General features: G+C 47.8%; 1 protein-coding gene across 2 annotated transcripts; it reads left to right on the top strand.

The window, feature by feature from the left end:
- The first annotated feature begins 15,174 nt into the window (after positions 1 to 15,174).
- On the top strand, positions 15,175 to 22,502 carry ARL4C (ADP ribosylation factor like GTPase 4C). 2 transcript variants are annotated; one of them, XR_009418807.1, is made up of 2 exons: positions 15,175 to 16,613; positions 21,854 to 22,502. XR_009418807.1 is itself a non-coding variant. In XM_059476328.1 (1 exon), exon 1 carries the CDS (start codon positions 15,382 to 15,384, stop codon positions 15,958 to 15,960), a length of 579 nt encoding a protein of 192 aa, XP_059332311.1. In that variant the 5' UTR covers positions 15,175 to 15,381; the 3' UTR covers positions 15,961 to 18,467. The 2 variants fall into 2 exon arrangements, 1 of the variants encoding a protein (XP_059332311.1); XM_059476328.1 differs by lacking the exon at positions 21,854 to 22,502 and having other exon boundaries at positions 15,175 to 18,467.
- The last annotated feature ends 491 nt before the right edge of the window (positions 22,503 to 22,993 follow it).

Here is a 22,993-nt window from a genome sequence, read left to right as displayed (position 1 = left end):
GCCATTCCCTGTGTCCTGTCCCTCCATCCCTTGTCCCCAAGTCCCTCTCCAGCTGCCTGCAGGGATCAGGAATGTTGGATGTCCATGAGGTGCTGCCTCTAAGGTCCCCTGGGAGGTGTTGGGGACATCCTGTGCCGCGGCAGCACTGGTGACAGGGCCAGCTGTCCACAGGGAGGGCTTGGAGCCCAGCAGGACATGGGGGAGGATGCTGGCAGTGTCTTCATGCTGGGATAACTTCCTGTCTGTCAGGAGGGTGGCTTGGAGTGACAGCACCTTTCCAAGCCTGAGCTCATACCCCAAACATCCATTTTCCCCTGATCCATGTGGGAAGCACTGCCATTGGCAGAGCAGCAGATGCCAGACCACACACACACCGGGCTATGCTGGGTATTTGTGTAAAACTCGATGTATATTCACATCCCCGAACTTTGGGAGACATCCCAAATTCCTGCGAGAGTGCTGCCTTTCCTTCCTGCTGGAAATGGCTGAGGAGTTCCCAGCCTCCCTGGGCTACCAGCTCCTCCTCTCCAGGCAGTCTGGGTGTGTGCAAAGGGTTGGGATTTTGGGACTGCTCCTCAGGGGAAGATGCTCCTTCCTCCAGACAGACTGGGTGTTCTCAGGGAGGATTCCAACAGAGCTGGCAGGGACAAAGCACAGCTCAGGCCAGAGGAGTTGGCTCCTCCAGGGTGCAGCTCCTAAGCTGGAAGTGGTTGGTGAATGTTGAAATGTGCCCTGGGCTCCAGGGAAGCTGAAGATGGTTGGAGAAGCAATTCTTGGGAGATCATAAATCCCAGAATGGTTTGGGTTGGAAGGGACCTGAAAAAACATCTGGTCCCAAACCCCTGCCATGGCAGGGACACCTTCCACTATCCCAGGCTGCTCCAAGCCCTGTCCAAACCGATCTTTGACACTTCCAGGGATCCAGGGGCAGCCCCAGCTTCTCTGGGCACCCTGTGCCAGGGCCTCAGGGATTTCTCTGGCTGCCAGGTGGAGCAGTGCAGGACAGCTGTAAAATGGCTTTTGTCACCCGTGTAAAGCTGCATTAGGAAAGAGCAGCCACTTCCAGTGATCCGTGCTGAGCCCTGCTACATTTGTCAGCTGAGGTGAGAGCCTGAAAAATGAGGATTGGCTCCTGTCAAGGCACCTCAGCATCCCTCCTGATCACCAAAACCTCTCCTCCGTGATCAGAGCATCTCCTGCAGGTGGGAATGTCTCAGGTTCTCTCGCTGCTCACAGTGACCCCAGATAAATCAGAAAGTCTCTTTTCCCAGCCCGGCAGTCGAAGAAGGATTCAGAGCTCTTCATTTCTCGGTCTCAAGGTTGTTTATTGTATCTTATCTATAAAATTCTTTCTCCTGTCCTGCCGAGGTCAGCTCAGCAAGACAGTCTGAGGCACTCTGCCTGCCCCAGGGCAGTGTTATCTTTTTATACTAAAAACAACTACGTGTACAATATTTACAATTACTTTCCAATACCTATCACCTATGTTAGACAGTGAGCTTCTACTCTAAACCAATCTAAAAGTGCCACCATCACAGCAGAAGATGGAGGCCAAGAAGAAGAAGAAGAAGAAGAAGGAGAAAGGCTGGACACGCCCTGTCGCAGACATCTTTTATGGAAAATCCTTTCCTTAGGATTTTTCCTCCTGAGAAGCTGAGAGGCCTCAGGAACAAAATGTGAACAATGGTTATCTGCTGCTGTGGAATGCAACAGGTGATTGGTCTCCTAGAGTTTTTTCTAGTTAATGGCCAATCACAGTCCAGCTGGCTCAGACTCTGTCTGAGACACAAACCGTTATTATCATTCCTTCTTTTTCTATTCTTAGCCAGCCTTCTGATGAAATCCTTTCTTCTATTCTTTTAGTATAGTTCTAATGTAATATATATAATAAAATAATAAATCAAGCCTTCTGAAACATGGAGTCAGATCCTCGTCTCTTCCCTCATCCAAAAACCCCTGTGAGCACCGTCACAACACCCACATTCCTCCATCTTGTCCCCCGAACCCCCATTCTAAAAACCCCAAAAAACTATTTTTTCACGCCGTGATAAGTTCACTATCATTCTGTTTAAACTGTCGTGGCTTGCAGATCTTCATATAAGGTTGGTAATTTGCTCCATGGGTCATAATGGAAACCACAGGGGCATCTTGGGCTCTGTGCCAGGGTCTCTGAGCCCCCTGGCAGTGGAAGGTGTCCCTTGGCAGCCCAGGACAGTCAGAGAAACGTCCTGAATTCCAGCAGGAATGGCTGTGGGCAAGCTCTTGGAATCTCAGAATGGGTTGGGAAGGACCTTAAAGCTCATCCCATTCCTCTCCCTGCCACAAGCAAATACCTTCCACTGGACCAGGCTGTTCCTGGGGTCCATACCTGGTTACAGTTGTGGCTCACACTGGAATTTTTGCTTTATTTCACAAGAGAGCAGTGATTATGTTCCAGTCTAACAAAAAAATCCCCTGTGGACTGGTTTATGTCCTCCTTCAGTGCCAATTCCTGACCAAACTATCCTGAAAATGCCATCCTCCACCCTCCTCCAGGGTCAGCAACCTCAAACATCCCACGACCATGGCTCAATTCCTTAAAAATCATGGAGGGATATTCCCTGTTCATGGTTCTTACCTCTCAAATCTGCAACTAGCTCTACAAGCCTAACTTTTTTTTTTTTTTTTTTTTTTTACAAGGAAAGCCAAAATTAACAATTAATTGCCTCTCCCAGGATTTCAACAGAATAATTTAAAATATCTCAGGAAGTGCAGACAGAAATAGTGGTGACACTGTCTGTCTCTCAGAAGACCTGGCTTCTTTTTTTATTCCCACAGATTGCTGGCTGATAAAAAACCTCTAAGAAATATTCATCTTTTCAAAGACAGAGACAGCAAAAAAAAAAAAAAAAACCAAAAACCTGAGACAAATCTAAATTCTCCAGAGCCCTTCACATTTGGTGAACGGGCTCCGTGTGCTTGACACTAATTAATTAATTTCCTCCATTTAAATTGCTTCTTATTGCATCCCCAGTCTACAGGAAAACTTAACACCAGACCTGAATGCATAAAGAGGGGAAGCAGAATTTATTTAAGGTATCATTTAATAAGACCACATTTTATTTATTTATTTATTTATTGCTTATTTATTTATTTATTTAGAACATATTTATTTATTTATTATTTTAGTATTTTGGGGGTTTTTTTCCCTGTGTTTTGTCTCCCAGATTTGGTTTGGTATCCAGGGATGGAGCAGCCTAGGGGAATAGTTCAGCTATTTTTGACCCACCTGGAGTCAGGGATGGGCTGGGAATGAGTGTGAAGCTGTAAGGAGGAGCAGCAGCCTGGGACACAAGGATGCTGCTCCCTCTGCTGAACCACGCTGGGGTAATGGGAGCCATGCAGGAATCACAGAATTCCAGCCTGGATGAGGTGGAAAAGGACCTTAAAATCCATCCATTTCATGGTCAGGGACACCTTCCACTATCCCAAGTTGCTCCAAGTTCCAAGCCCCATCCACCCTGGCCTTGGACACTTCCAAGAATCCAGGAGCAGCCAAAATATATATATATGTATATATGTATATATGTATATATGTGTATATATGTGTATATATGTGTATATATGTATATATATGTATATATATGTATATATATGTATGTGTGTGTGTGAATATATATATATGTATGTATATGTATGTATATGTATATGTGTGTATATATATGTACATATAAAAATATATTAAAATATATAAATAATTTATTTATATATTTTAGATAAATATATATTGTATATATTTTATATATAATATATAATATATAAAATATAATATATATGATATAAAATATAATATATAAAATATAAAATATAATATATCTTTATTTTTTATAAAGAAATATATATAATGTCTATATGTATATTATGTGTATTAATTTATATTATATTATATTATATTATATTATATTATATTATATTATATTATATTATATTATATTATATTATATTATATTATATTATATTATATTATATTATATTATATTATATTATATTTTAAAAATATTTATAAATATTTTTAAGGGGATCTGATCCAGGATTGACCCCTACAATGAGCCAGGAAAGTGCATGCAGGTGGTGCCCATTGAGGCTGGCCATGCCCTGCGTGTCCCAGCGAGCCGGGGGTGCCACCATGCGGGCGGGGACAGCGGGGACACCGCGGGCTCTGGTCCATCCCGCAGTCCGACGCTTCCCTCTAGCGACACGGCACACAAAGGACGAGGGGAATTCCAGCACTCGCAGGGAACTCCGTGGTCGCACGTGGCTCTGGATTTTTTGCCCTCATCCTTTAATGGAAACCCCGCCTTGTGCTCCCACAGCACGCATGGGTGTGGAACAGGATGGGCTTTCCCAACCCAAACCACTCTGATCCCATTAAATTCCTGATTTACCGCCTGGTTGTGGCTAACCCACTGGGTAAATAGAGTGAACAGGGTGCTGCCTTTCTCAGCAGCCAAAAAAAAACCCTTCCCCGTGGGTCAGCTGCTATCACTCTGAGTTATTTATTCTATTTATTCTGCACGCCAGCTTTTTACTGACTGAAAATAGAGATAAAGGCAGCCAGAACCCAAAGCGCGCCTGAAATGTGGGGTCCCAGGCAATGATGTAAACTCGGATTAGGCTCAAATTCTGACGGGAAGAGAAGGGCCAGACCTCAGAAGTGCCAGGTGTGAGGGGCTTATTTGGGTTCACGAAATCCCCAAAGCAAGGCTTGTCCCTGCTCCATCACCAGGTGGCCCCAGAAAACTGCTTTTGCTTTCCTTGCTGAGCCTCCCGTGGCTGGTTAAACGCCACTGCTTTTAAGTTTTTTTGGCTTTGGTGTCCTCAAAAGCAGGAGGGAGGAGAATGTGATCTGCATTTGCCAACATCTCTGTGGGCAGATTTCAGCCCTGACCCTCTGGGGCTGGTTTTGATTCTGCTGCCAAGGACGGGGGGAGGTTTCTGTGCCTCAGAGGATTTGTTTGGTATCAAAGTCCCCTTGGTGGCGATTTGTGGATGCAGGAGACACCCCTTGATGGTGTGGCTGTCACACAGGTGGTCACGTGGGGAACATCCCGATGGAAAATTCTTTCCAGGGAGACATGGATTGAAACAGCTGCAGCTTCTTTTTCCATGGGATATTCCCAAGGAGGAGCACTGTGATGGTGTTCACAGGGGTTCTTGGATCAGGGAAGAGATGAGGATCTGACTCCATGTTTCAGAAGGCTTGATTTATTATTTTATGATATATATTACATTAAAACTACACTAAAATAATAGAAGAAATGGTTTCATCAGAAAGCTAGCTAAGAATAGAAAGGAAAGAATGATAACAAAGGTTTGTGTCTCGGACAGAGAGTCTGAGCCAGCTGACTGTGATTGGCCATTAATTATAAACAACCAACATGAAACCAGTCACAGATCCACCTGTTGCATTCCACAGCAGCAGATAACCATTGTTTACATTTTGTTCCTGAGGCCTTGCAGCTTCTCAGGAGGAAAAATCCTAAGGAAAGGATTTTTTCATAAAAGATGTCTGCAACAAGATTCCTCCCCTGCCCAGCAGCCAGGAGCAGGAGCACCTTCCACCAGCCCAGCAGCTTTCCTGGAGGTGCCTGCCTGGAGCAGCCCTGGAGGAGATGGAAAACAACAGAAACTGTTTTCAGTTGCATATCAGCCCCCTCAGGCTTGGAAAAAATAGCAGAAATGCATCAACAAAACACTTTAAAGATGCTTCATAAATAGTTTTCCCCAACTTGCTCTTACCCAGGCTTTCAGCACAGGCAACTTCCCAGCCCTCAAGGCGGAAAAAATCAGATACCCATCATCATCATCATCAAGGATTTGGCTTGGGAGGGACTGTTGGGCAGGATGAAACAAGAAAGCCTTTTAAATATGACTGCCTAGCAAAAGATTTTGAGAATACAGAAACTATATGCGAGATTGAAATGAAAGCAATCTTTGAGTTACCTTAGTTGTGACCAGTTGAATGTAATCCCCCCTGGAGGAAACAATTCCCTCTGCAAGCAGGCAGACCTAAGATTCAGAGCAGGCCTTGCAGCTTGGCAGATAAGGCCCAAAGAATAAGATTTAGGGTTTAACACGTAAACATAGTATGGTAATGTAGTGATTCTTATAGGTTGTGTGGAAATGTTATAAGATATGCATGCTGTAGTAGATTGGTTAATGAGAATCTGCATATTCAACACTGAAGACAATTTATTGTGTTGTAACAGGAGCTTCACTCTCTTTTTGCTCTCTCTTTTTGCCCTCCTTTTGCTCACTCTCCACGCTCTCTTATCTCTCTTCTCCCTTATCTCTGCCCGCTCTGCTCTCCTGCTCCTCTTCGCGCCCTTTTCATTCTTTGTCTCTTTGTCTTCCCTCTGCACTCCTTCACCCCCTCCTTTTTACATGCTCTCTGCTCTTAAACTTTTGTCTTTAACTCTCTTACACTTTAAGCCTCTTTTCTCTCGGCCCTGCTCTGAGCTGCGGCTGGCAGCTCGCAACAGGGCCCTTCACCCACGCCCTTTGTAATAAACCGATAGTTTCACGACTTGGCTTCAAAGAGATCTCGTCTCCGTCCATCCCTACCGTGCGTGACCCCCGTCGCCTGCAAGGGACCTTCAAAATCATCCACACCCTGCCAAGGGCAGGGACACCTTCCACTGTCCCAGGCTGCTCCAAGCCCCATCCAGCCTGCCCTTGGGCACTGACAGGGATCCAGGGGCAGCCACAGCTACTATGGGCACCCTGTGCCAGGGCCTCAGCACCCTCACTGGGAGGAATTCCTAATTCCCAATATCCCATCTAACTCTGTCCTCTGACAGTGGGAGGCCATTCCGCCTTATCCTGTCACTCCAGGCCCTTCTCACAACCCAAAGTCCATCTCCAGCTTTCTTGGAGCCCCTTTAGGCCCTGGGATGTGCTCCAAGGTGTCCCCATGAAAGCAGGGATCAGGCAAAACCCTTCCCTCTCCCCTGGATGAGCCAGGACACCAGATCCCCTCTGCCTGGAGGGGGATAACCCCCTGCCCTTCTCCATTTCTGCTCCTAAAACCTTGAACCTGGGCTGTCCCCTGCCCCTCACTGCCCACAGCACCTGGGGACAGCAGGGATCCTCCCTGTCCCCAGCCTCACCCTTCCTGCTCCAAGGCTTTGTTTCCCTCAAGCTGTTGCTGCAGAGGGAATTTGGGGATGCCTGGCACTGGTCAGGTGTGGATTAGGAGCTGGGATCTGACCTTCTCCTTGATCCTGGTGCATTTTTCCCTAAATCAGGCTCAGCAAGTAGCTGCAAACAACCCTGCACCTGCTAAAGAGCACGGAGCTGGATTTTCCCCCTCTGGCCATGGAGCAGCTCCTTCAAGGCAGAAAAAAATCCCAACCCAGCAGCCAAGAAATAGGGAGAAAAAAAAAAAAAGAGGACAGGCAGCAAATAAAGTGCTCTGACATTTTGGGGGGCTAAGCAGAAATTTGTGGTGCAAATCACCCGAGGAGGCAATTTGAAATGCTGCTGCTGAGCCCTGGGTGATTCATGAGCCCTAAATCTCCACCAGCCCTGTGCTTTCCCTCTCTCCACAGCTCCAAGATTTACTGCCCCGGGAATGGGTGCTGGGAAATTGAGGGTTTTGCTAAGTCTCCTCTGCTTATCACTGGCAGCAGGGCTAATCCACTTTCCTTTTTTTTTTTTTTTTTTTTTTTTTTTTTTTCCTTTTGGCTTAGGACAGAGAGTCAGAAAAATTACAGGGTGAAATCTGCATGGCCAGCTCCTTCCCCAGGCAAAACTGCTTTGCTCAGGAATTTTGCCACGCAGGAAGGGGCAATTATTGCCCAGAATTATTCAGGCCAGGAATGAGGGAGGCCAGGTTGGACAGGACTTGGAGCAGCCTGGGACAGCGGAAGGTGTCCCTGCCTGTGGCAGGGGGCGGAACAAGGTGATTTTAAGAATAGTTTGTGTTGGAAGGGACCTGAAAAAAACTATTTTGTTCCGCTATCCACACCTTCCACTATCCCAAGCCCCATCCAACCTGGTTTGGGAACACTTCCAGGGATCCAGGGACAGCCACAGCTTCCCTGGGTACCCTGTGAATTGTTCCTCCTCACAGGGAACAATTTCAACCTGTCATGGTTGAGCTCAGTGATCTCACAAATATTCCCCAGCCTAAATAACTCTTTGGCTCCTTGGCACCCTTCTGAGGGCAGCAGGGATTTTGGGAGTCCCAGATGCAGCAGATCAACCCTAAAAGCACCAACACCTCAACCCCTAAAATGATGACAAGGAGGAAATCCTTCTTTCCTCACTCCCCACACTCCAGGATTTTATTCCAAGCAGCCGTGTAGGACATCCAAATGTGAGCACAGATGTTTAGGGAAGAAATAGAAAACCAAAACTGTCACGGTTTGATGTTGGTGTAATGTTAGTGTTTTTATTAAAATATATTTTTTGTAATGTTTGTTGTGAGGTGTGATTAGAAATAAAGTAAGTTTTAGTTTAGGAATAAAGGAAAAAACTTAACTTACAAATTTAAAAAAGGAACATACAGAACTTAGAACGAAAATTTTTAAAAAACTTTTTTTTAAAATTTGTAATTTTTACTATTACAAGAAATATAATTTTAGATTTTTAATTTAGTTATTATTTTTAGATAATTGTTTTTAGTTTATTATTACTTTTTAGAGAATTAATTTTTAGTTTATTAAGAAGAGAGTAGTTTTTTTGTATTATAGGCTTTTTTAGGAAACAGTTGAAACTTTTTGTGTTTTTATGTTATGTGTGGTAGTGTTTGGAGAACATTTGTTATTGTGACTTTTTTAATGTATAGTGTTTTTGGTTTTGTGCATGAATTAGAGTTATTTCTAGGGATTTTTTAAGGATGTTTTGTTTAGCTTTAAAAAATAAATAGTTTTTTATTTTGTAGACATTAGTTTTTTAAATGTACTTTTTGGGGTTGAGGTGTTTTGAGAACAGAGATTTTTTTATAGAAGATTGAGGGCATTATTATTTTTTTATTTGTTGTTATTGTTTACGTTACTTTTTATATAATATTATTGCACTTTTTTGTTTCTAAGTTATGCTGATTTTTTTAATGTAGTTTTTGTGTTACGGTGCGGGGGGAGGAAGGTTTTGTTTATAAGAAAAGTTTAGTTAAATGTTACTTTTTTTTTTTTTTTTTTTAGGAATTTTTTTAAACTTTTTTTTTTGACTGCTCGGCTGGACCCGGAAAGGGATGAGCAGAGTTGGGGCTGCAGTGAAAGGAAGGCACAAGGAGAGAGATTTTTTTGTGAGTATCACAGCCACGGGTTAACAGCGAGGCAGTGAGAGTTTGCAGAGGACATTTCCGGGCAGTTTTCACACCTCCCTTTATCCTGCAAAAATCAGTGAGCCGAGAGGCATTCTGGCCCAGGATGCCGAGAAGGGCAAAAGACTGTAAAGCTTCATCATGGGTGTGAATTCATGAAGTTAAAAAATAAAAAACTATAAAATAAAATATTTCTAATACATCCCTCTGATGGTCCTGCACTGCTCCAGCTGCCTGCACTCCTGGCTGCTGGCCTCCATGGATTTTGGGCTGCCTTGGGAAGTTTTGGACACCAATTCTCTTGGAGGAAGAGTTCGTTCTTCTTTGGTGTGTGAATATTTCGGTGTTTCCTGGGGCTGAAGCTGTAGAAGAGCCTCAGGCTGGTCCTTGGAGGACCTTGCTCGGCCTGAGGAGGCATCTGAGGTCACGAGAAGGAGCTGAGCTGCTGCTGTGCTGCAGATGAAGGGATTATTTCCCACTGCTGCTTTAGGAGCTCGGTGGATTTAGTAATTTCTCCGCTGCGACGCTGCTCTTATCGCCCCTCCAGCCCTTCCTCCGCACATCCTTCCATCCTCCGTCCACCTGGAGACTCCTCCGGGCCACCAGAGCGTGGTGTTCACCCCGGGAGCTCCAGGAAGGAGCGGGTGGGGATGGAGGGACAATCCCAGAGAGGAGTTGAGGGCTAGAGGGTGACACAAAGCACAGAAAACACCCAGGGGAGGCTGTGCCCAGAAACCACTGGAGAAATTCATGTGAACGGAGCGCTCAGAGGGATCACCTCTGTTAAAGCTGTAGTGTCTGTCTGTCTGTCTGTCTGTCTGTCTCTCCTCATTGCCCTGAGTTGCTCTGCTCTCCCCCATTAACCCTTTCCGGGGGAGCCCGGTTAAACAAACCCAGCGAGTGGGAAATCCTTGGAAAGGCAAAGAGCGGCTGAAGGGAGGAAGGAGAGGATGCTGACCACGGCCAAAGCCTCACCGAGGTCTTTCCCTCTCCACCAGGGCTCAATAAGTGGGATTGAAATAAACAGGGCAGGAGACTTTTTCTCCTTTTTAACGCCTTTATTAAAAGTGATCAGCTCAAGGTTGGGAGGCTCAGCAGATCCATGGCCACTCCATCGGATCCATGGCCACTCCATCATCACTCCCAGGGTGACTTGGAGGAGGAGGAGGAATGTGCAGCTTTGTCCACTAAAGGGCAGAGCTGGGGGGAGAGGTCCCATCCTCATGAAAGCAGTGGGCATAGCCCCATAATTTTTTCAACTATTGGGTTTATGCAGTCTCGGCATCTTGGTTCCAGCTGAGGTCTTTGCTCAGGGCGCGGGGCAACACAGGTCCTCAGCATCTCTGCAGGCTTGGCACTCTGTTCCTCATGTCCAGACATCACTCTGATCTCTTAATTCTGTGTTGGCTCGTTGTTTTGGGGGTCTTTTCGGTAAGTTTGGTGGGGTAGCCTCCCATGGCATGCTGGTCTTGGGGTTATTTTGCATTTTTTGATGTCCCCCTCCTCTCACCGTCCGGGGAGAAGGGCAACTTAGCCTCAGGCAGGGCTTTGCCGATACAATTAACAAAAACGACCGGTGATTACAATAACAAACAGGTAGAACTTCACCTTGGCAGCGACTGGTTCACCTGGTTTCACTCTGCAACCCCTTTTTTTTTTCCCCCCGCCAAAAAAAACCTGGCAGATTTTTTACTTGGAACAGGATGAGCGTTCCATGCGGGGAAATTCCCATTGCTGCCCCTTGGGAAAGCGGCTCCTTGGGCAGAGCTCGTCCCTGAAATGCGGGGAGACGAATGGGAGGAGCACCCCCAGCATCTGGAGACCCCAATCCCTGCTGCTCCCGCGTCCCAGTCATTAGTCACGGCATGCCATTAATTAATTAATTAATTAATTTTCCCCAGAAGCAGGGGCAGCCCTAATTGCAGCCCCGCTTTGTTTGGCCTGGTGTCTCTGCCCCGATCGCGGGAACAAAAGGCGGCAGCAGATCGGGACAAGCGATGCCACAAAGGAAGGAGCAGCGGATGCAAGGAGGATCCTGCGTGCTCCGAGAGTTGGGATTCTCCCTGCAAATCCATCTTCCCCCTCTCTCCAGCTCACGAGATTTGGCAGAAAGCTCCGGGGTTTCGCTCTGCCCGGGTGATGGAGGGCTAATTGGATGCAGATTAAAAGTCACTATTAGGGATAATCCCTGCGCGGGGAGCATCCCTCCCTCAGCTCCGGGGCTCTTTGTATTTGAAAAAAAAAAAAAAATAAAAATTAGAGAATGAAAAAAAGACAGCTGGAAGCGCAGGATGAGCTGGGGGAAGGGAGATGGGATGGGGGAAAGCTGGGAAGAAATAATTGCCATGTCTGAAAACAGTTACTATGGCAGCGACAGTCTTCGCGCCGCCTGAGCCGAAATGTTGGGGACCGGCAGCGGTGCCTTTGTCACATCCTCAGACACACATTTAGATGCTAATGCCGCCTTTAACCTTGGCTGCTTAACCTTGATAGGAGGGGAAGGGCGGCCACGGGGGGAGAAAAAGCAGCGAGAGGCGGGAAAAGATGGGTTTCCTCTGCCTAAATTTGCCACCGAATGCACTTGGCAGGCTCCTCTGAGCTGCGATTAACGCTGTTATTTCTGCGCTTGATATTCCGCGGAGGTTTTACCAGCTTATTTATGGATAGCAGGCATTAGCAGCAGCATAATTCACCGCTCCCGTTTATCTCCGTCCCCTCGGGATTGTCTCATCTGGGGCCGCTTTGGAGAACACCCCCAGGTCTGATCGGCCTGGCTGGCAAATCTCGCCTTTATTTAGAACCGCCGTGAAAAAAAAAAGAAAAAAGAAAAAAAAAAAAAAAAAAAAAAAGGAGGGCTGGGCAGGAGGGAAGGGTCCCCTTTAGACTTTGGATGGCGGGGAAAGGAATTTTGGGCTTTTCTTGAGGCTCCAAGCTGTGTCCAGCAGCGGGATGGAGAGGGGGATTCCCTGGCTGGAGCAGCATCTCCTGCACTCCCGGCCCGAAGGTGAATTCCTAAATCCCTGTTTTTTTAAATTCCCTGAATTCCCTGTTGCACACAGATGAGCCACTGATTCCGGGAGCGGCCCGGGTTGCCCTCGCTCCGGGATTATCCTGGACTGCAGCCTTTAAGGAAGCTTTGGCTGCAGCGATTCGGGCGGAGGAGATGAGAGCAGAGCCAGTGCCGGATCTGCCGCTCACAGATCTGACCCTATTCTTCTGTTTCTGGCATTTTTAAAAATTATTCTTTAAAACTCCGGTGTGACGGTGTTCACAGGGGTTCTTGGATGAGGGAAGAGACGAGGATCTGACTCCATATTTCAGAAGGCTTGATTTATTATTTTATTATATATATTACATTAAAACTATACTAAAAGAATAGAAGAAAAGGTTTCATCAGAAGGCTAGCTAAGAATAGAATAGAAAGAAATAATAACAAAGGTTTGTGTCTCGGACAGAGACTCTGAGCCAGCTGACTGTGATTGGCCATTAATTAGAAACAACCACATGAGACCAATCACAGACCCACCTGTTGCATTCCACAGCAGCAGATAACCATTGTTTGCATTTTGTTCCTGAGGCCTCGCAGCTTCTCAGGAGGAAAAATCCTAAGGAAAGGATTTTTCATGAAAAAATGTCTGCAACGCTCCAGCTCCTGGAGTCGGGTGATCACTCACAGCTTTCTCCACGTGCTTTGGGATCCTCATTTCTTTGGCGTGGTGGTGGCAGACTAAAGCCTGAGCTCACTCCAGCTCAGAGATCCGTCCAGGGTGGCCCTGCTGCACAATCTATTTCCATTTTCCAGCCCATCCAGGGCCTGTGCCTCGGCTTTGGATGGGCAGTGGTGCTGCACTCATGCCACGGAGTGTTTCTCCCACCTGCACTGAGTTCCCTGCTCTTTTCCCGCTGCCACCACTCGGTGATTTCCACAAAACCGTGCCCAGTGTCACCTCTGAGGGCTGCAGGAGCAAGCTGCCTGTATTTTTAATGATGTCATGTATTAACAGGGAACCTTATCGCCACACAAAGCCTCCACACGCATCCTCGGGATCAAATATGTGTGTGAGGAATGATCCCACTCCAGCCCGACAAATCCTCACCGCACGCTGAGGGGTGAAAGCATCCTAAATTAAAAGCAATATCTGTCTTGTGCAGTGCTCTTCTTTCTCTGGGGCTTTTGGCTGAGCTGTCACATAGAGTCGATATTTATTTTACAGAGGCTGTAAAAGAGGCAATGGGTAATACTGCAGCACCCAGAGTAGAAATAAAGACAAGAGCTCTGGCTCAGGTGCTGGCAAAAAAGCTGGGATTGCCGGGAACTGTTCAAGGTCAGGCTGGATGGGGGCTTGGAGCAACCTGGGGTAGTGCAAGGTGTCCCTGCCCATGGCAGGGGGCTGGAACTGGGTCTTTAGTTGAAAGTAGATCTTTAAGGTCCCTTCTGTGAGTAGCTGGGACAGAAGTTCTGTGGCTTGGCTATCCTGAGACCTCAGGAGCTTTATCAGGGGTTGAGGTGTGGGAACTCTGCACATCCCTTCGGATGTCCAGAGTTGCTGAGGACCTTGTCAGGGGGCTCAGAGACCCTGGCATGCTGCCCAGAACACCTGGAGACTTGATTTTGACCCTTCCAATGAGTTGTCAGTTTTGTATGAGGACGTGAAAGTCACACGGGTTTGAATGGTGTAATAACAAAATAATCACAGGGTGAAAATGTAGATTTCAGGATTTTTGGTATGGGTGTTATGGGGACAAGATGGAGGAATCAGGGCGTGTCTTGCCTATCTTCTTTCTTCTTGTTCTCCATTTTCTGCTGTGATATTGGCACTTGGGGATTGGTTTAGAGTAGAAGTGCACTGTCTAACATAGGTGATAAGTGTTGGGAATTAAGGGTAAATATATGTTTTTTGTAGTATAAAAGGACAACACCGCCCCAAGGGCAGTCAGAGTGCTCGTGGCTGCCTTGCTGAGCAGATCTCGGCTGGGCAGAAAGAAAATTTTATAGATAAGAATTAATAAATAACCTCAAGACCAAAAAGTGAAGAGTCCAGACTCGTTCTTCAGTTGCATGGGCTGAAGCAGAGACATCCTGCACATGTCGGGGCAGCAAATATCAACAGCCAACCCGAGACTGAGGCACTCACAACCTTTCCAGAATACGAGACCCAACAGGCATTAACAGTGGAGATCAACATTAGTGCCAGCCCTGCCCTGGGTCCAGCACAGGTGAGGTTTTTCCCCCTGTGGCACCTCTCTGTGACAGCTGCAGGGGACACAGATGCTCCACATTGCTCTGCTGCTTTCCTGCTCGAATCATCACTGGTGTCCCTGAAAAAAGCTGCGCCTGAGCAGCTTCTGGTGCAGCCCCTGGTGTCTCACGTGCAAGGAACAATCCCAGAGTCCCAGAATGGTTTGGGGTGGAAAGGACCTGAAAAAAACATCTCACCCACGGGCAGGGACACTTTCCACTCTCCCAGGTTGCTCCAAGCCCCATCCAACCTGGCCTTGGGCACTTCCAGGGGTGGAGCAGCCCCACCCTGGAGTGGGTTAAGGGTGGTTAAGTGGTTCCAGAGTGACAAACATAAGGATAACCAAGCACGGGGGATTGCTGTCCCCGAGGAGCAGGAGCTCGGGCAGGGCCAGGAGAGCTCGGGCACTCTCAGGTGAGCTCGGGCAGGGCCAGGTGGAGCTCGGCCAGGGGCGGTGCAGGCAGGGGCGGTGCAGGCAGGGGCGGTGCGGGCAGGACGCGGGGCGGAGCGGGAGGAAGGCGGCGGCGCAGCCCCTCCTCCTCCTTCTCCTGCTGCTCTCCTCCTCTTTCTCTTCCTCCTCCTCCTTTCCCTCCTCCTCCTCCTGCCGGGCGGGGCGAGGCTCGGCAGTCCCGGCGCGCTGCCGCCGCGTGGAGCCGTGCTGCGTGTTCCCGATCCCATATCCCATATCCCATATTCCCTCATCCCTTATCCCCGATCCCATACCCCACATCCCCGGTCCCGGCTGGCTCCGAGCCGCCCCGAGCCGTGCCCCCGCTGCGGGCCGGCGGCGCGGCGATGGGCGCGGGGCTGTGAGCGCGGCCGGGAGCCGTGGCCATGGGGAACATCTCGTCCAACATCTCCGCCTTCCAGTCCCTGCACATCGTCATGCTGGGCCTGGACTCGGCGGGCAAGACCACGGTGCTCTACCGCCTCAAGTTCAACGAGTTCGTCAACACCGTGCCCACCATCGGCTTCAACACGGAGAAGATCCGGCTCAGCAACGGGACGGCCAAGGGCATCAGCTGCCACTTCTGGGACGTGGGCGGCCAGGAGAAGCTGCGCCCGCTCTGGAAGTCCTACAGCCGCTGCACCGATGGCATCATCTACGTGGTGGACTCAGTGGACGTGGACCGGCTGGAGGAGGCCAAGACGGAGCTGCACAAGGTGACCAAGTTCGCCGAGAACCAGGGCACGCCGCTGCTGGTCATCGCCAACAAGCAGGACCTGCCCAAGTCGCTGCCCGTGGCCGAGATCGAGAAGCAGCTGGCCCTCCACGAGCTGACCCCTTCCACCACCTACCACATCCAGCCCGCCTGCGCCATCATCGGCGAGGGGCTCACGGAGGGCATGGACAAGCTCTACGAGATGATCCTCAAGCGCAGGAAGTCCCTCAAGCAGAAGAAGAAGCGGTAGAAGCCCCAGCCGAGACGGGGAGGGATGGGGGAGCAGACAAAGGAACCGAGGGGGAGACAGAACCAAAGCGATTCTTTTGGGTTTAATCGTTCTCTCTTTTTTTTTTTTTTTTTAATTTTTAATTTTTCTCCTCCTCTTCTTCATTTTCCGCCCCCCCCTTCCTTCCCCAAAGGACAGACAATAGTGGTGATAACAAAGCGGCTCCCGCCAGCCGAGCCCAGATCCCGGAGCTCCCCTCTCCCGTGCTCCTGAGGCTCTGATCCGGACTCCCTTGGGCTGGAAACATGGAAAACCGGGATGGATCCCCCCGGGATGAATGAATCCCCCCACTCTCTGCATCTCCGGGACCGCCGCCGAGCCTTTGTGTGCCGGAGAACCAGCAGGGCAGGACCCTGCTGGAGCGCGTTCGAGCGGAGCCCAGCGTGCTTCTGGATCTCTAACGGGGGATTTGGGGGCGTCGATGCCAGCCCCCCTCCCCCCCACGCAATTTGGGGCGGGGGGTGAGGATGAACTCGGCAAGGTCAGCGGGGAGGGGGCGTGCAGCCCTCCCCTCATCCCTGCATCCCCGCATCCCTGGATCCATCCCTGGGAATGGATCCCTGGATCCCCCCCTGGGTGGGGGCGTTGGACCAGCAGAAAATGTCTTGGAGAGGGTGGGTGTGATGGGTAAGGGGACACGCACCCACCCTGGTTGGTGTTTTAGGGTGCAGAGCAAGGACGGGCAGCCTTTGGCTTGGCGGGGAGGATGCGACACTGGGGTGCCGAGCGGCTGCTGAATGGTGCAGAGCGCTTTTGGCTCAAAAAAAAAAAGGGTGGAAAAAGGACCCGAGGGTTTGGGGTGAGCGCTGCTGGGAGCCTTTTGCGGGGGCTGTGCAGGACCCCCGTTTCTCAGAGGCTCGGCGCTGTCGCCTTCTGCAGCAGAGCCCCCGCAGGTGGGCATTGTCCAAGTGCTCAGGTGCGGCTTTGGAGGTGATCCAAACCAAGGGTTACTTAGCAAAACCCCCCAAAAAAGGCAAAATTCGGGGTTCTGCCCGCTGTGCTGCTCTGCAGTGGGGCGGGAGGCCAAGTCAGGGAGGGTCATGGCAGGGCAGGATGGATGGATGGATGGACGGACAGACAGACAGAGCCTGCAAAAAATCTCTCTCTGCTGGAAAGGGAAGATGGCAGGGGGGTGTAGAGGCATGGGGGGAGGGGGTTGTATTAAGTTTCTAATAAAGATTCAAACCCGATTTAAAGCCCCCAGCAGCCACAGAGGCAAGCTGTGTCTGCTGTGCAAGCTGTGCCTTGGCCCCTCCTGCAGGTGAACATTTCATACCTGCACGGGGCTGGGCACCAAAACCCACTCAAAATCCTGTGGATCCACAAAATCCTGCGGATTTCAGGGTCCTGGCTTCCCACAGAGCTGGAGCAGGCAGACCTCAGGGGCCAAAGGTGCTGGATTTGGAGGCAGGCAGGATTTTCTGGTGATTTTACACCAGAGCAGCCAAGGGGAAAGCACCAGGCAGACAAAAGCCCTTCGGGTTCAGGGGTGTTGATCCTCCCCACACAGCATTTTTGGGGGGCAGGAGGGGGGGTTTGTTAGGGAAGAAATGTTGCAGCAGGAGTTGTTTCTTCTCCTCTTGTGCGGTTTGAGTCGCCGATGCGTGTGGGCTGGCCCCATCCCTTCAGGTGGCTCTCTTCCCGCTCCCTCGGGTTTCCCTGCTTTGTCCTCACTTCCAACACTTTGGTACTTGCTGTCGAGAGAGAGAGAGAGAGAAAGGAAAAAAAAAAAAAGAAAAAAGAATTATTTATTTTTTATGCCACAGAAGCCACGTGTGTGAACCCGTTTTTTGGCAGAAACGTAGAAGCTGTGTTGACCCCAGCAGCTCCAGGGCCAGCAGGTTGTAGGAATGACACGGTGGTGGTGGGCTTTTTTTTTTACCTCCTGGTTTAGCAGATGGAAAAAGGCTGTTTTTTTATGGAGCTGGCTCCTTCCTGGGAGCCTGTGTTCCACCCAGGAACAGCTGAGCATCCCCTTGGAGAGATGGCAGAGGGCTGGGAGGCTCGGGTGGGACGCCGTGCCCTTGCCGGCCGCTCCGCTTCCTGCAATAATTAAAAAGACTTTTCCAACGAGCAGCTCCTGGCTTCCGTGGTGTTTCCATCATGTTCCCCCCTGTGTGAAGGGTGAGCATCACCCTCGGTGGGCTGCAGGAATTGGGGCCCCAGCAGGGCAGCCCCCAAGGGGAACTGTCTGGGCTCTGTACATCCTCTCAGATTCTGGATGACCTGGGTGTTTTGGCAGGTCTCACTCCCCCAGGTCCATCATTCCCTGTGTGTTCCCATCCTTGATATCCCACGTCCTGCCCTTGCCATTGTCCATCAGTCTCTTGTCTTCCTTTTTTTTTCCTTTCTTTTTTTTTTTTTTTAAAGATGCAGACATAACGCTGTGAACCGAAATAAATTATTTATACAATGAAAGGGCCTGATAAAAAAAAAAAAAAAACACAACAAAAAAAACCCAACTAAAACCCAGTGTTCTGCTCATTTCTCAGTATCAGTGCTGCGTTTGGTGTGTGGTTTGAAGGAGAGGAGACAAGGGGACAGAGAAGTGACCTGCTGAGGATCCAGTGTCACATGGCAGCCTGCTAGGACATGGGGGACATCCATAATTTGCTGGTTAATGAAATCTGAGCTCTTTGGCAGGTCACTTAATGTCTCTGCATCTCTGCTGCTGCCTGTGAGAGAGGAGGAGGAGGAGGATACTTTTTGGTGAAGGGAGGGGGGGGGGATTTTGTTCCACCACCTCCTCTGATGTGAAATCCGTGTCAGAGAAATGTGGATTTTAACTCCGCGCAGAGAGAAAGTTCCCGTTTTTGCTCATTGTGGCTTTTTTTTGAACGGGTGGTGGCCTCGGTGGCAGAGAGCCAGGTTCTGCAGGGGTTAAAGCAGCACTTGGGAACAGGATGCTGCAGACAGAGCTCCAGGCTCTCTCTGCTCCTGGGTGGCTGCTGACACAAGAAACCCAGCGTGACATTTCGGGGCGGGGGGGGGGCAGTGGAGCTGGGTGGCAAACGACTTTCTTTTTTTTTATTATTTATTTCGAATTTTTTTTTTTTTTTTTTTTTTTTTTTTTTTTTTTTTAATGATGACAAGGCAGCCAGAGGGGAAATGATGAGCCTGACTTGTGAAAGTGAGATGGGGAAGGGCTTGGGGTGTTCTCACCCTGCCTGAGGTTTGTGGGATGTATGCAGTGCTGGGGTAAGGGAATGTGGTGTCTGCTCTGCAGGATCAGCACTGGGGGCTCTGAGGGGTGACAGGGCACGGCTGGAGCTGTGCCAGGGGATGTTTAGGCTGGATTTTAGGAAAAGGTTCTTCCCCCAGAGGGTGCTGGGCAGTGCCCAGGCTCCCCAGGGAATGGGGAGGCTGCCAGAGCCCAAGGAACATTTGGATAGTGGTCCCAGGGATGCCCAGGGTGGGATTGTTGGGGTGTCTGTGCAGGGCCAGGGCTTGGACCCCACGATCCTTGTGGGTCCCTTCCAGCTCAGGAGATTCCATGGTTCTCTGAGCCCAAAGGCTCATCCAGAGCTGCTGAGCTGCTGCCCAGGCTCAGAAATCCCTCGGAGCTGAGCTGGACCGCGGCATTCCAGGAATTTTCGAGTTGTGCATTGCTCAGCTGCCCCCCCGACCCTGCAGAGAGCCTCTGGAAGGTGCCGTGTTCCCCATGGGCTCCCTCCTCACCCATCATGGGCTTCTGTCCCTCTGCCACACATCCCAATGCTCCTGAAGATGCTCCAGCCCATCTCCTGCCCCATTTTCCATGGGACACCGTGTGCTCCTCCTCCTTTCATGGATCTGAAAGCCCAGCAGTGCCCACACCTTCCTTAGCCTGAAGGGATTTGTCCTTACTGATCCCACCTGGCAGAAGCTGAATTTTGGGGGTTTTCCAGCTGATTTTTGGGCGTTTTCCAGATGGCTTGGAGGTGTGGACACTGACATTGTGTCCTTGGGCTTATCTGTGAGCCAGGGGAGCTGGACTTTGGTCCATTGGGCACCACATGGAGCTGGGGGAGGTTTAAAGGGGGAAAATAAAATGGTTTAGTTGTAATAAAATAAAAACAGTAATATAATTAGAGCAGTAATAATCTGGACAATTAGGATTTACGACAATACGAGACAATAAGAACAAAGAGTTATGGATGGTCTGGGTACCTTTTCTGGGCAAAATAAGCTCGAAAAAGGACCCACGTTAACAGAGGATTAACCCTTAACAGCAACAGCCTGTTGCATATTCATACCCCTCATACATGATGCATAAATTCCATTCAAACACAGGATTCTGTCTGGGCAGTGTCAGCTTCTTCCTCTGAATCCTGACAGCATCTTCAGGGCTGAGCAAGGTGGGAAGAAGTTCATTTCTTCTGATAATGGAGCAATAAATTCCCTTTCTCTGAAAGATTCAGGTGTCCTGTGGCTGCTCTCTGGTGCAAGTCCTTTCTTTATAAAAAAGCATCTTATATAGCATCGTTTCTATTTTAACCTTATGAAAATGCATGTATTCTATGACTGGCTTTTCGCAAATATTAAAATGAATATTGTATGTGTTGTGTTTGAAAGTAATGCTGTATTAATTCCCTTAAGTAGTGTGTTAAATACAGTTTTAGGTTATAAAAATTGTTAAAATAGAAACGATGCTATGTGAGATGCTTTTTGTAAAGAAAGGACTCGTGAGATAGCAGCCACAGGACACCTGAATCTTTCAGAGAAAGAGAATTTATTGCCCTCTGATCAGGAGAAATGAACTTCTTCCCACCTTGAAGGCGCTATTAGGATTCAGAGGAAGAAGTTGATGATGACCAGACAGAATCCTGTATTTGAATGGAATTTATGCACCATGTATGAGGTGTATGAATATGCAACAGGCTGTTGCTTTTAAGGGTTAATCCTTTGTTAACGTGGGTCCTTTCTAGGGCTTGTGCTGACCAGAAAAAGGTACCCGGACGTCCGTAACTCTTTGTTTCTATTGTCTCATATTGTCCAAATTATTATTACTCTAATTGTATCACTATTTTTACAACAATTTTATTACTATTAAACTTTTAAAGTTTTAGAAACAAATGATTGGCGTTTTTCGCACTCCTCCTCCTTCCTGACATCTCTTCCACCCCGGGAGCCCCTGTGCTGCTGGTTCTGCCTTGCCCTGTGCTGTGCCAGCCCCACAGCTCCTTCTGCCACTCCTCGCTGCCTTTGCCTCGTTAAGCCAAATCCCTCTGCTTTATTTCAAATGGGATTTGCTCCCCAAGCAAGGATCTTTAAAAGGATCATCCTGGTTAATGCAATCCGGAGGGCGCTGGATACTTGGAGCACAGAGCAGGCCACTGGGAGCCACAGCACAGCACCTCCAGGAGCTTCTGGCCAAATTTTGGGGGGGTGGTTGAGGATGACCACCTGTGACGGTGTTCACAGGGGTTCTTGGATGAGGGAAGAGACAAGGATCTGACTCCATGTTTCAGAAGTCTTGATTTATTATTTTATGATATATATTACATTAAAACTATACTAAAGGAATAGGAGAAAAGGTTTAATCGGAAGGCTGGCTAAGAATAGAATAGCAAAGAATGATAACAAAGGCTTGTGGCTCGGGCTCTATGTCCAAGCCAGCTGGGCTGTGATTGGCCATTAATTACAAACATCCAGCATGAGACCAATCACAGATGCACCTGTTGCATTCCACAGCAGCAGACAATCATTGTTTACATTTTGTTCCTGAGGCTTCACAGGAGGAAAAATCCTAAGGAAAGCATTTTTCATGAAAAGATGTCTGCGACAGACCACCCCTTTAAAACAGGCTAGAAACCCCTGCCAGAAAAAAAGAAAAAATCCCACAGTGATTTGAGTGTTGTGTGCTTTGTTTCAGGCAGGCCCATCCTGGAATTTCTTCAATGGGAATTACCCCCAAATCACCAGAATTTGTGTCTGAGCAGCAGAAGGCCACTGCTGTGAGGTCCTTTGAGCACTTTGCACACACACGCCACGCAAAAAACCCACAAACCCTCGTGCTGGCCTGGCAGAGCAAAATTGAGACATTTCAGCACGAGGGTGTTTGAATATGGAGAGCTCAGCCCGGGAATATTTGCTCTAATAAACCATTCTGTTTATTTCAGCTTAGCCTGTGTTTGCTTCCCTCAGACTCTGGTGCGAGGTTTCAGGCAGGGAAGCTCACCAAGCCCATCAAACTCTCCAGAAAGGACATTAAAACACTGCTGGAAGGTGAGTTAAGAGCCTGGACACCCCCCAGGTGAGCAGGAGGAATCCCATGTCCCTCCCTGAGTGATGGAACACTGGAAGCACAATGGGAATTTGTGAGGAGGGCAGAGAGCTCTTCCATCAGCCCACAGATTGGATCCTTCACCTTTGTCGTTAGTCATCCTTATTTATTGCTGTGAATGATATCATAGAAAGGAATTCTAATTATTCTTGTTGATATTAACAATATTATAATGCATATATTTATTAATAAATAGTGATAAAAACATTAAAAAATAAAATAAAATAAAAATAAATAAACCAGTCTTTATTAATAAAAAGTGATTAAAACAGTAAAAAATAAAATAAAATAAAATAAAATAGTAAATTAATAAATTATTGATATTAACAATATTATAATGCATATATTTATTAATAAATAGTGATAAAAACATTAAAAATTAAAATAAAATAAACCAATAAATAAATAAATTATTGATATTAACAATATTATAATGAATATTTTTATTAATAGTTATCAAAACAGTAAAAAATGAAATAAAATAAAATAAAGATAAACGAGTAAATAAATTCTTGATATTAACAAAACTATGATGCATATCTTTATTAATGAATAGAGATTAAAACAGTAAAAAATAAAATAAAATAAAATAAAATAAAAATAAATAAATAAACCAGTAAATAAATAAATTATTGACATTTACAATATTAAAATGCATATATTTATTAATAAATAGTGATAAAACCAGTAAAAAATAAAATAAAATAAAATAAAATAAAATAAAATAAA

This window comes from Ammospiza nelsoni, chromosome 7 (genome assembly GCF_027579445.1).
Source record: "Ammospiza nelsoni isolate bAmmNel1 chromosome 7, bAmmNel1.pri, whole genome shotgun sequence".
NCBI lineage: Eukaryota > Metazoa > Chordata > Aves > Passeriformes > Passerellidae > Ammospiza > Ammospiza nelsoni.
Note: the sequence above shows the minus strand (reverse complement) of the source record. Positions and strands in the feature narration are given on the sequence as shown.

Coding starts and splice junctions, on each gene's coding strand:
- ARL4C (XM_059476328.1), top strand. CDS start 15,382: ATGGGGAACATCTCGTCCAACATCTCCGCCTTCCAGTCCCTGCACATC.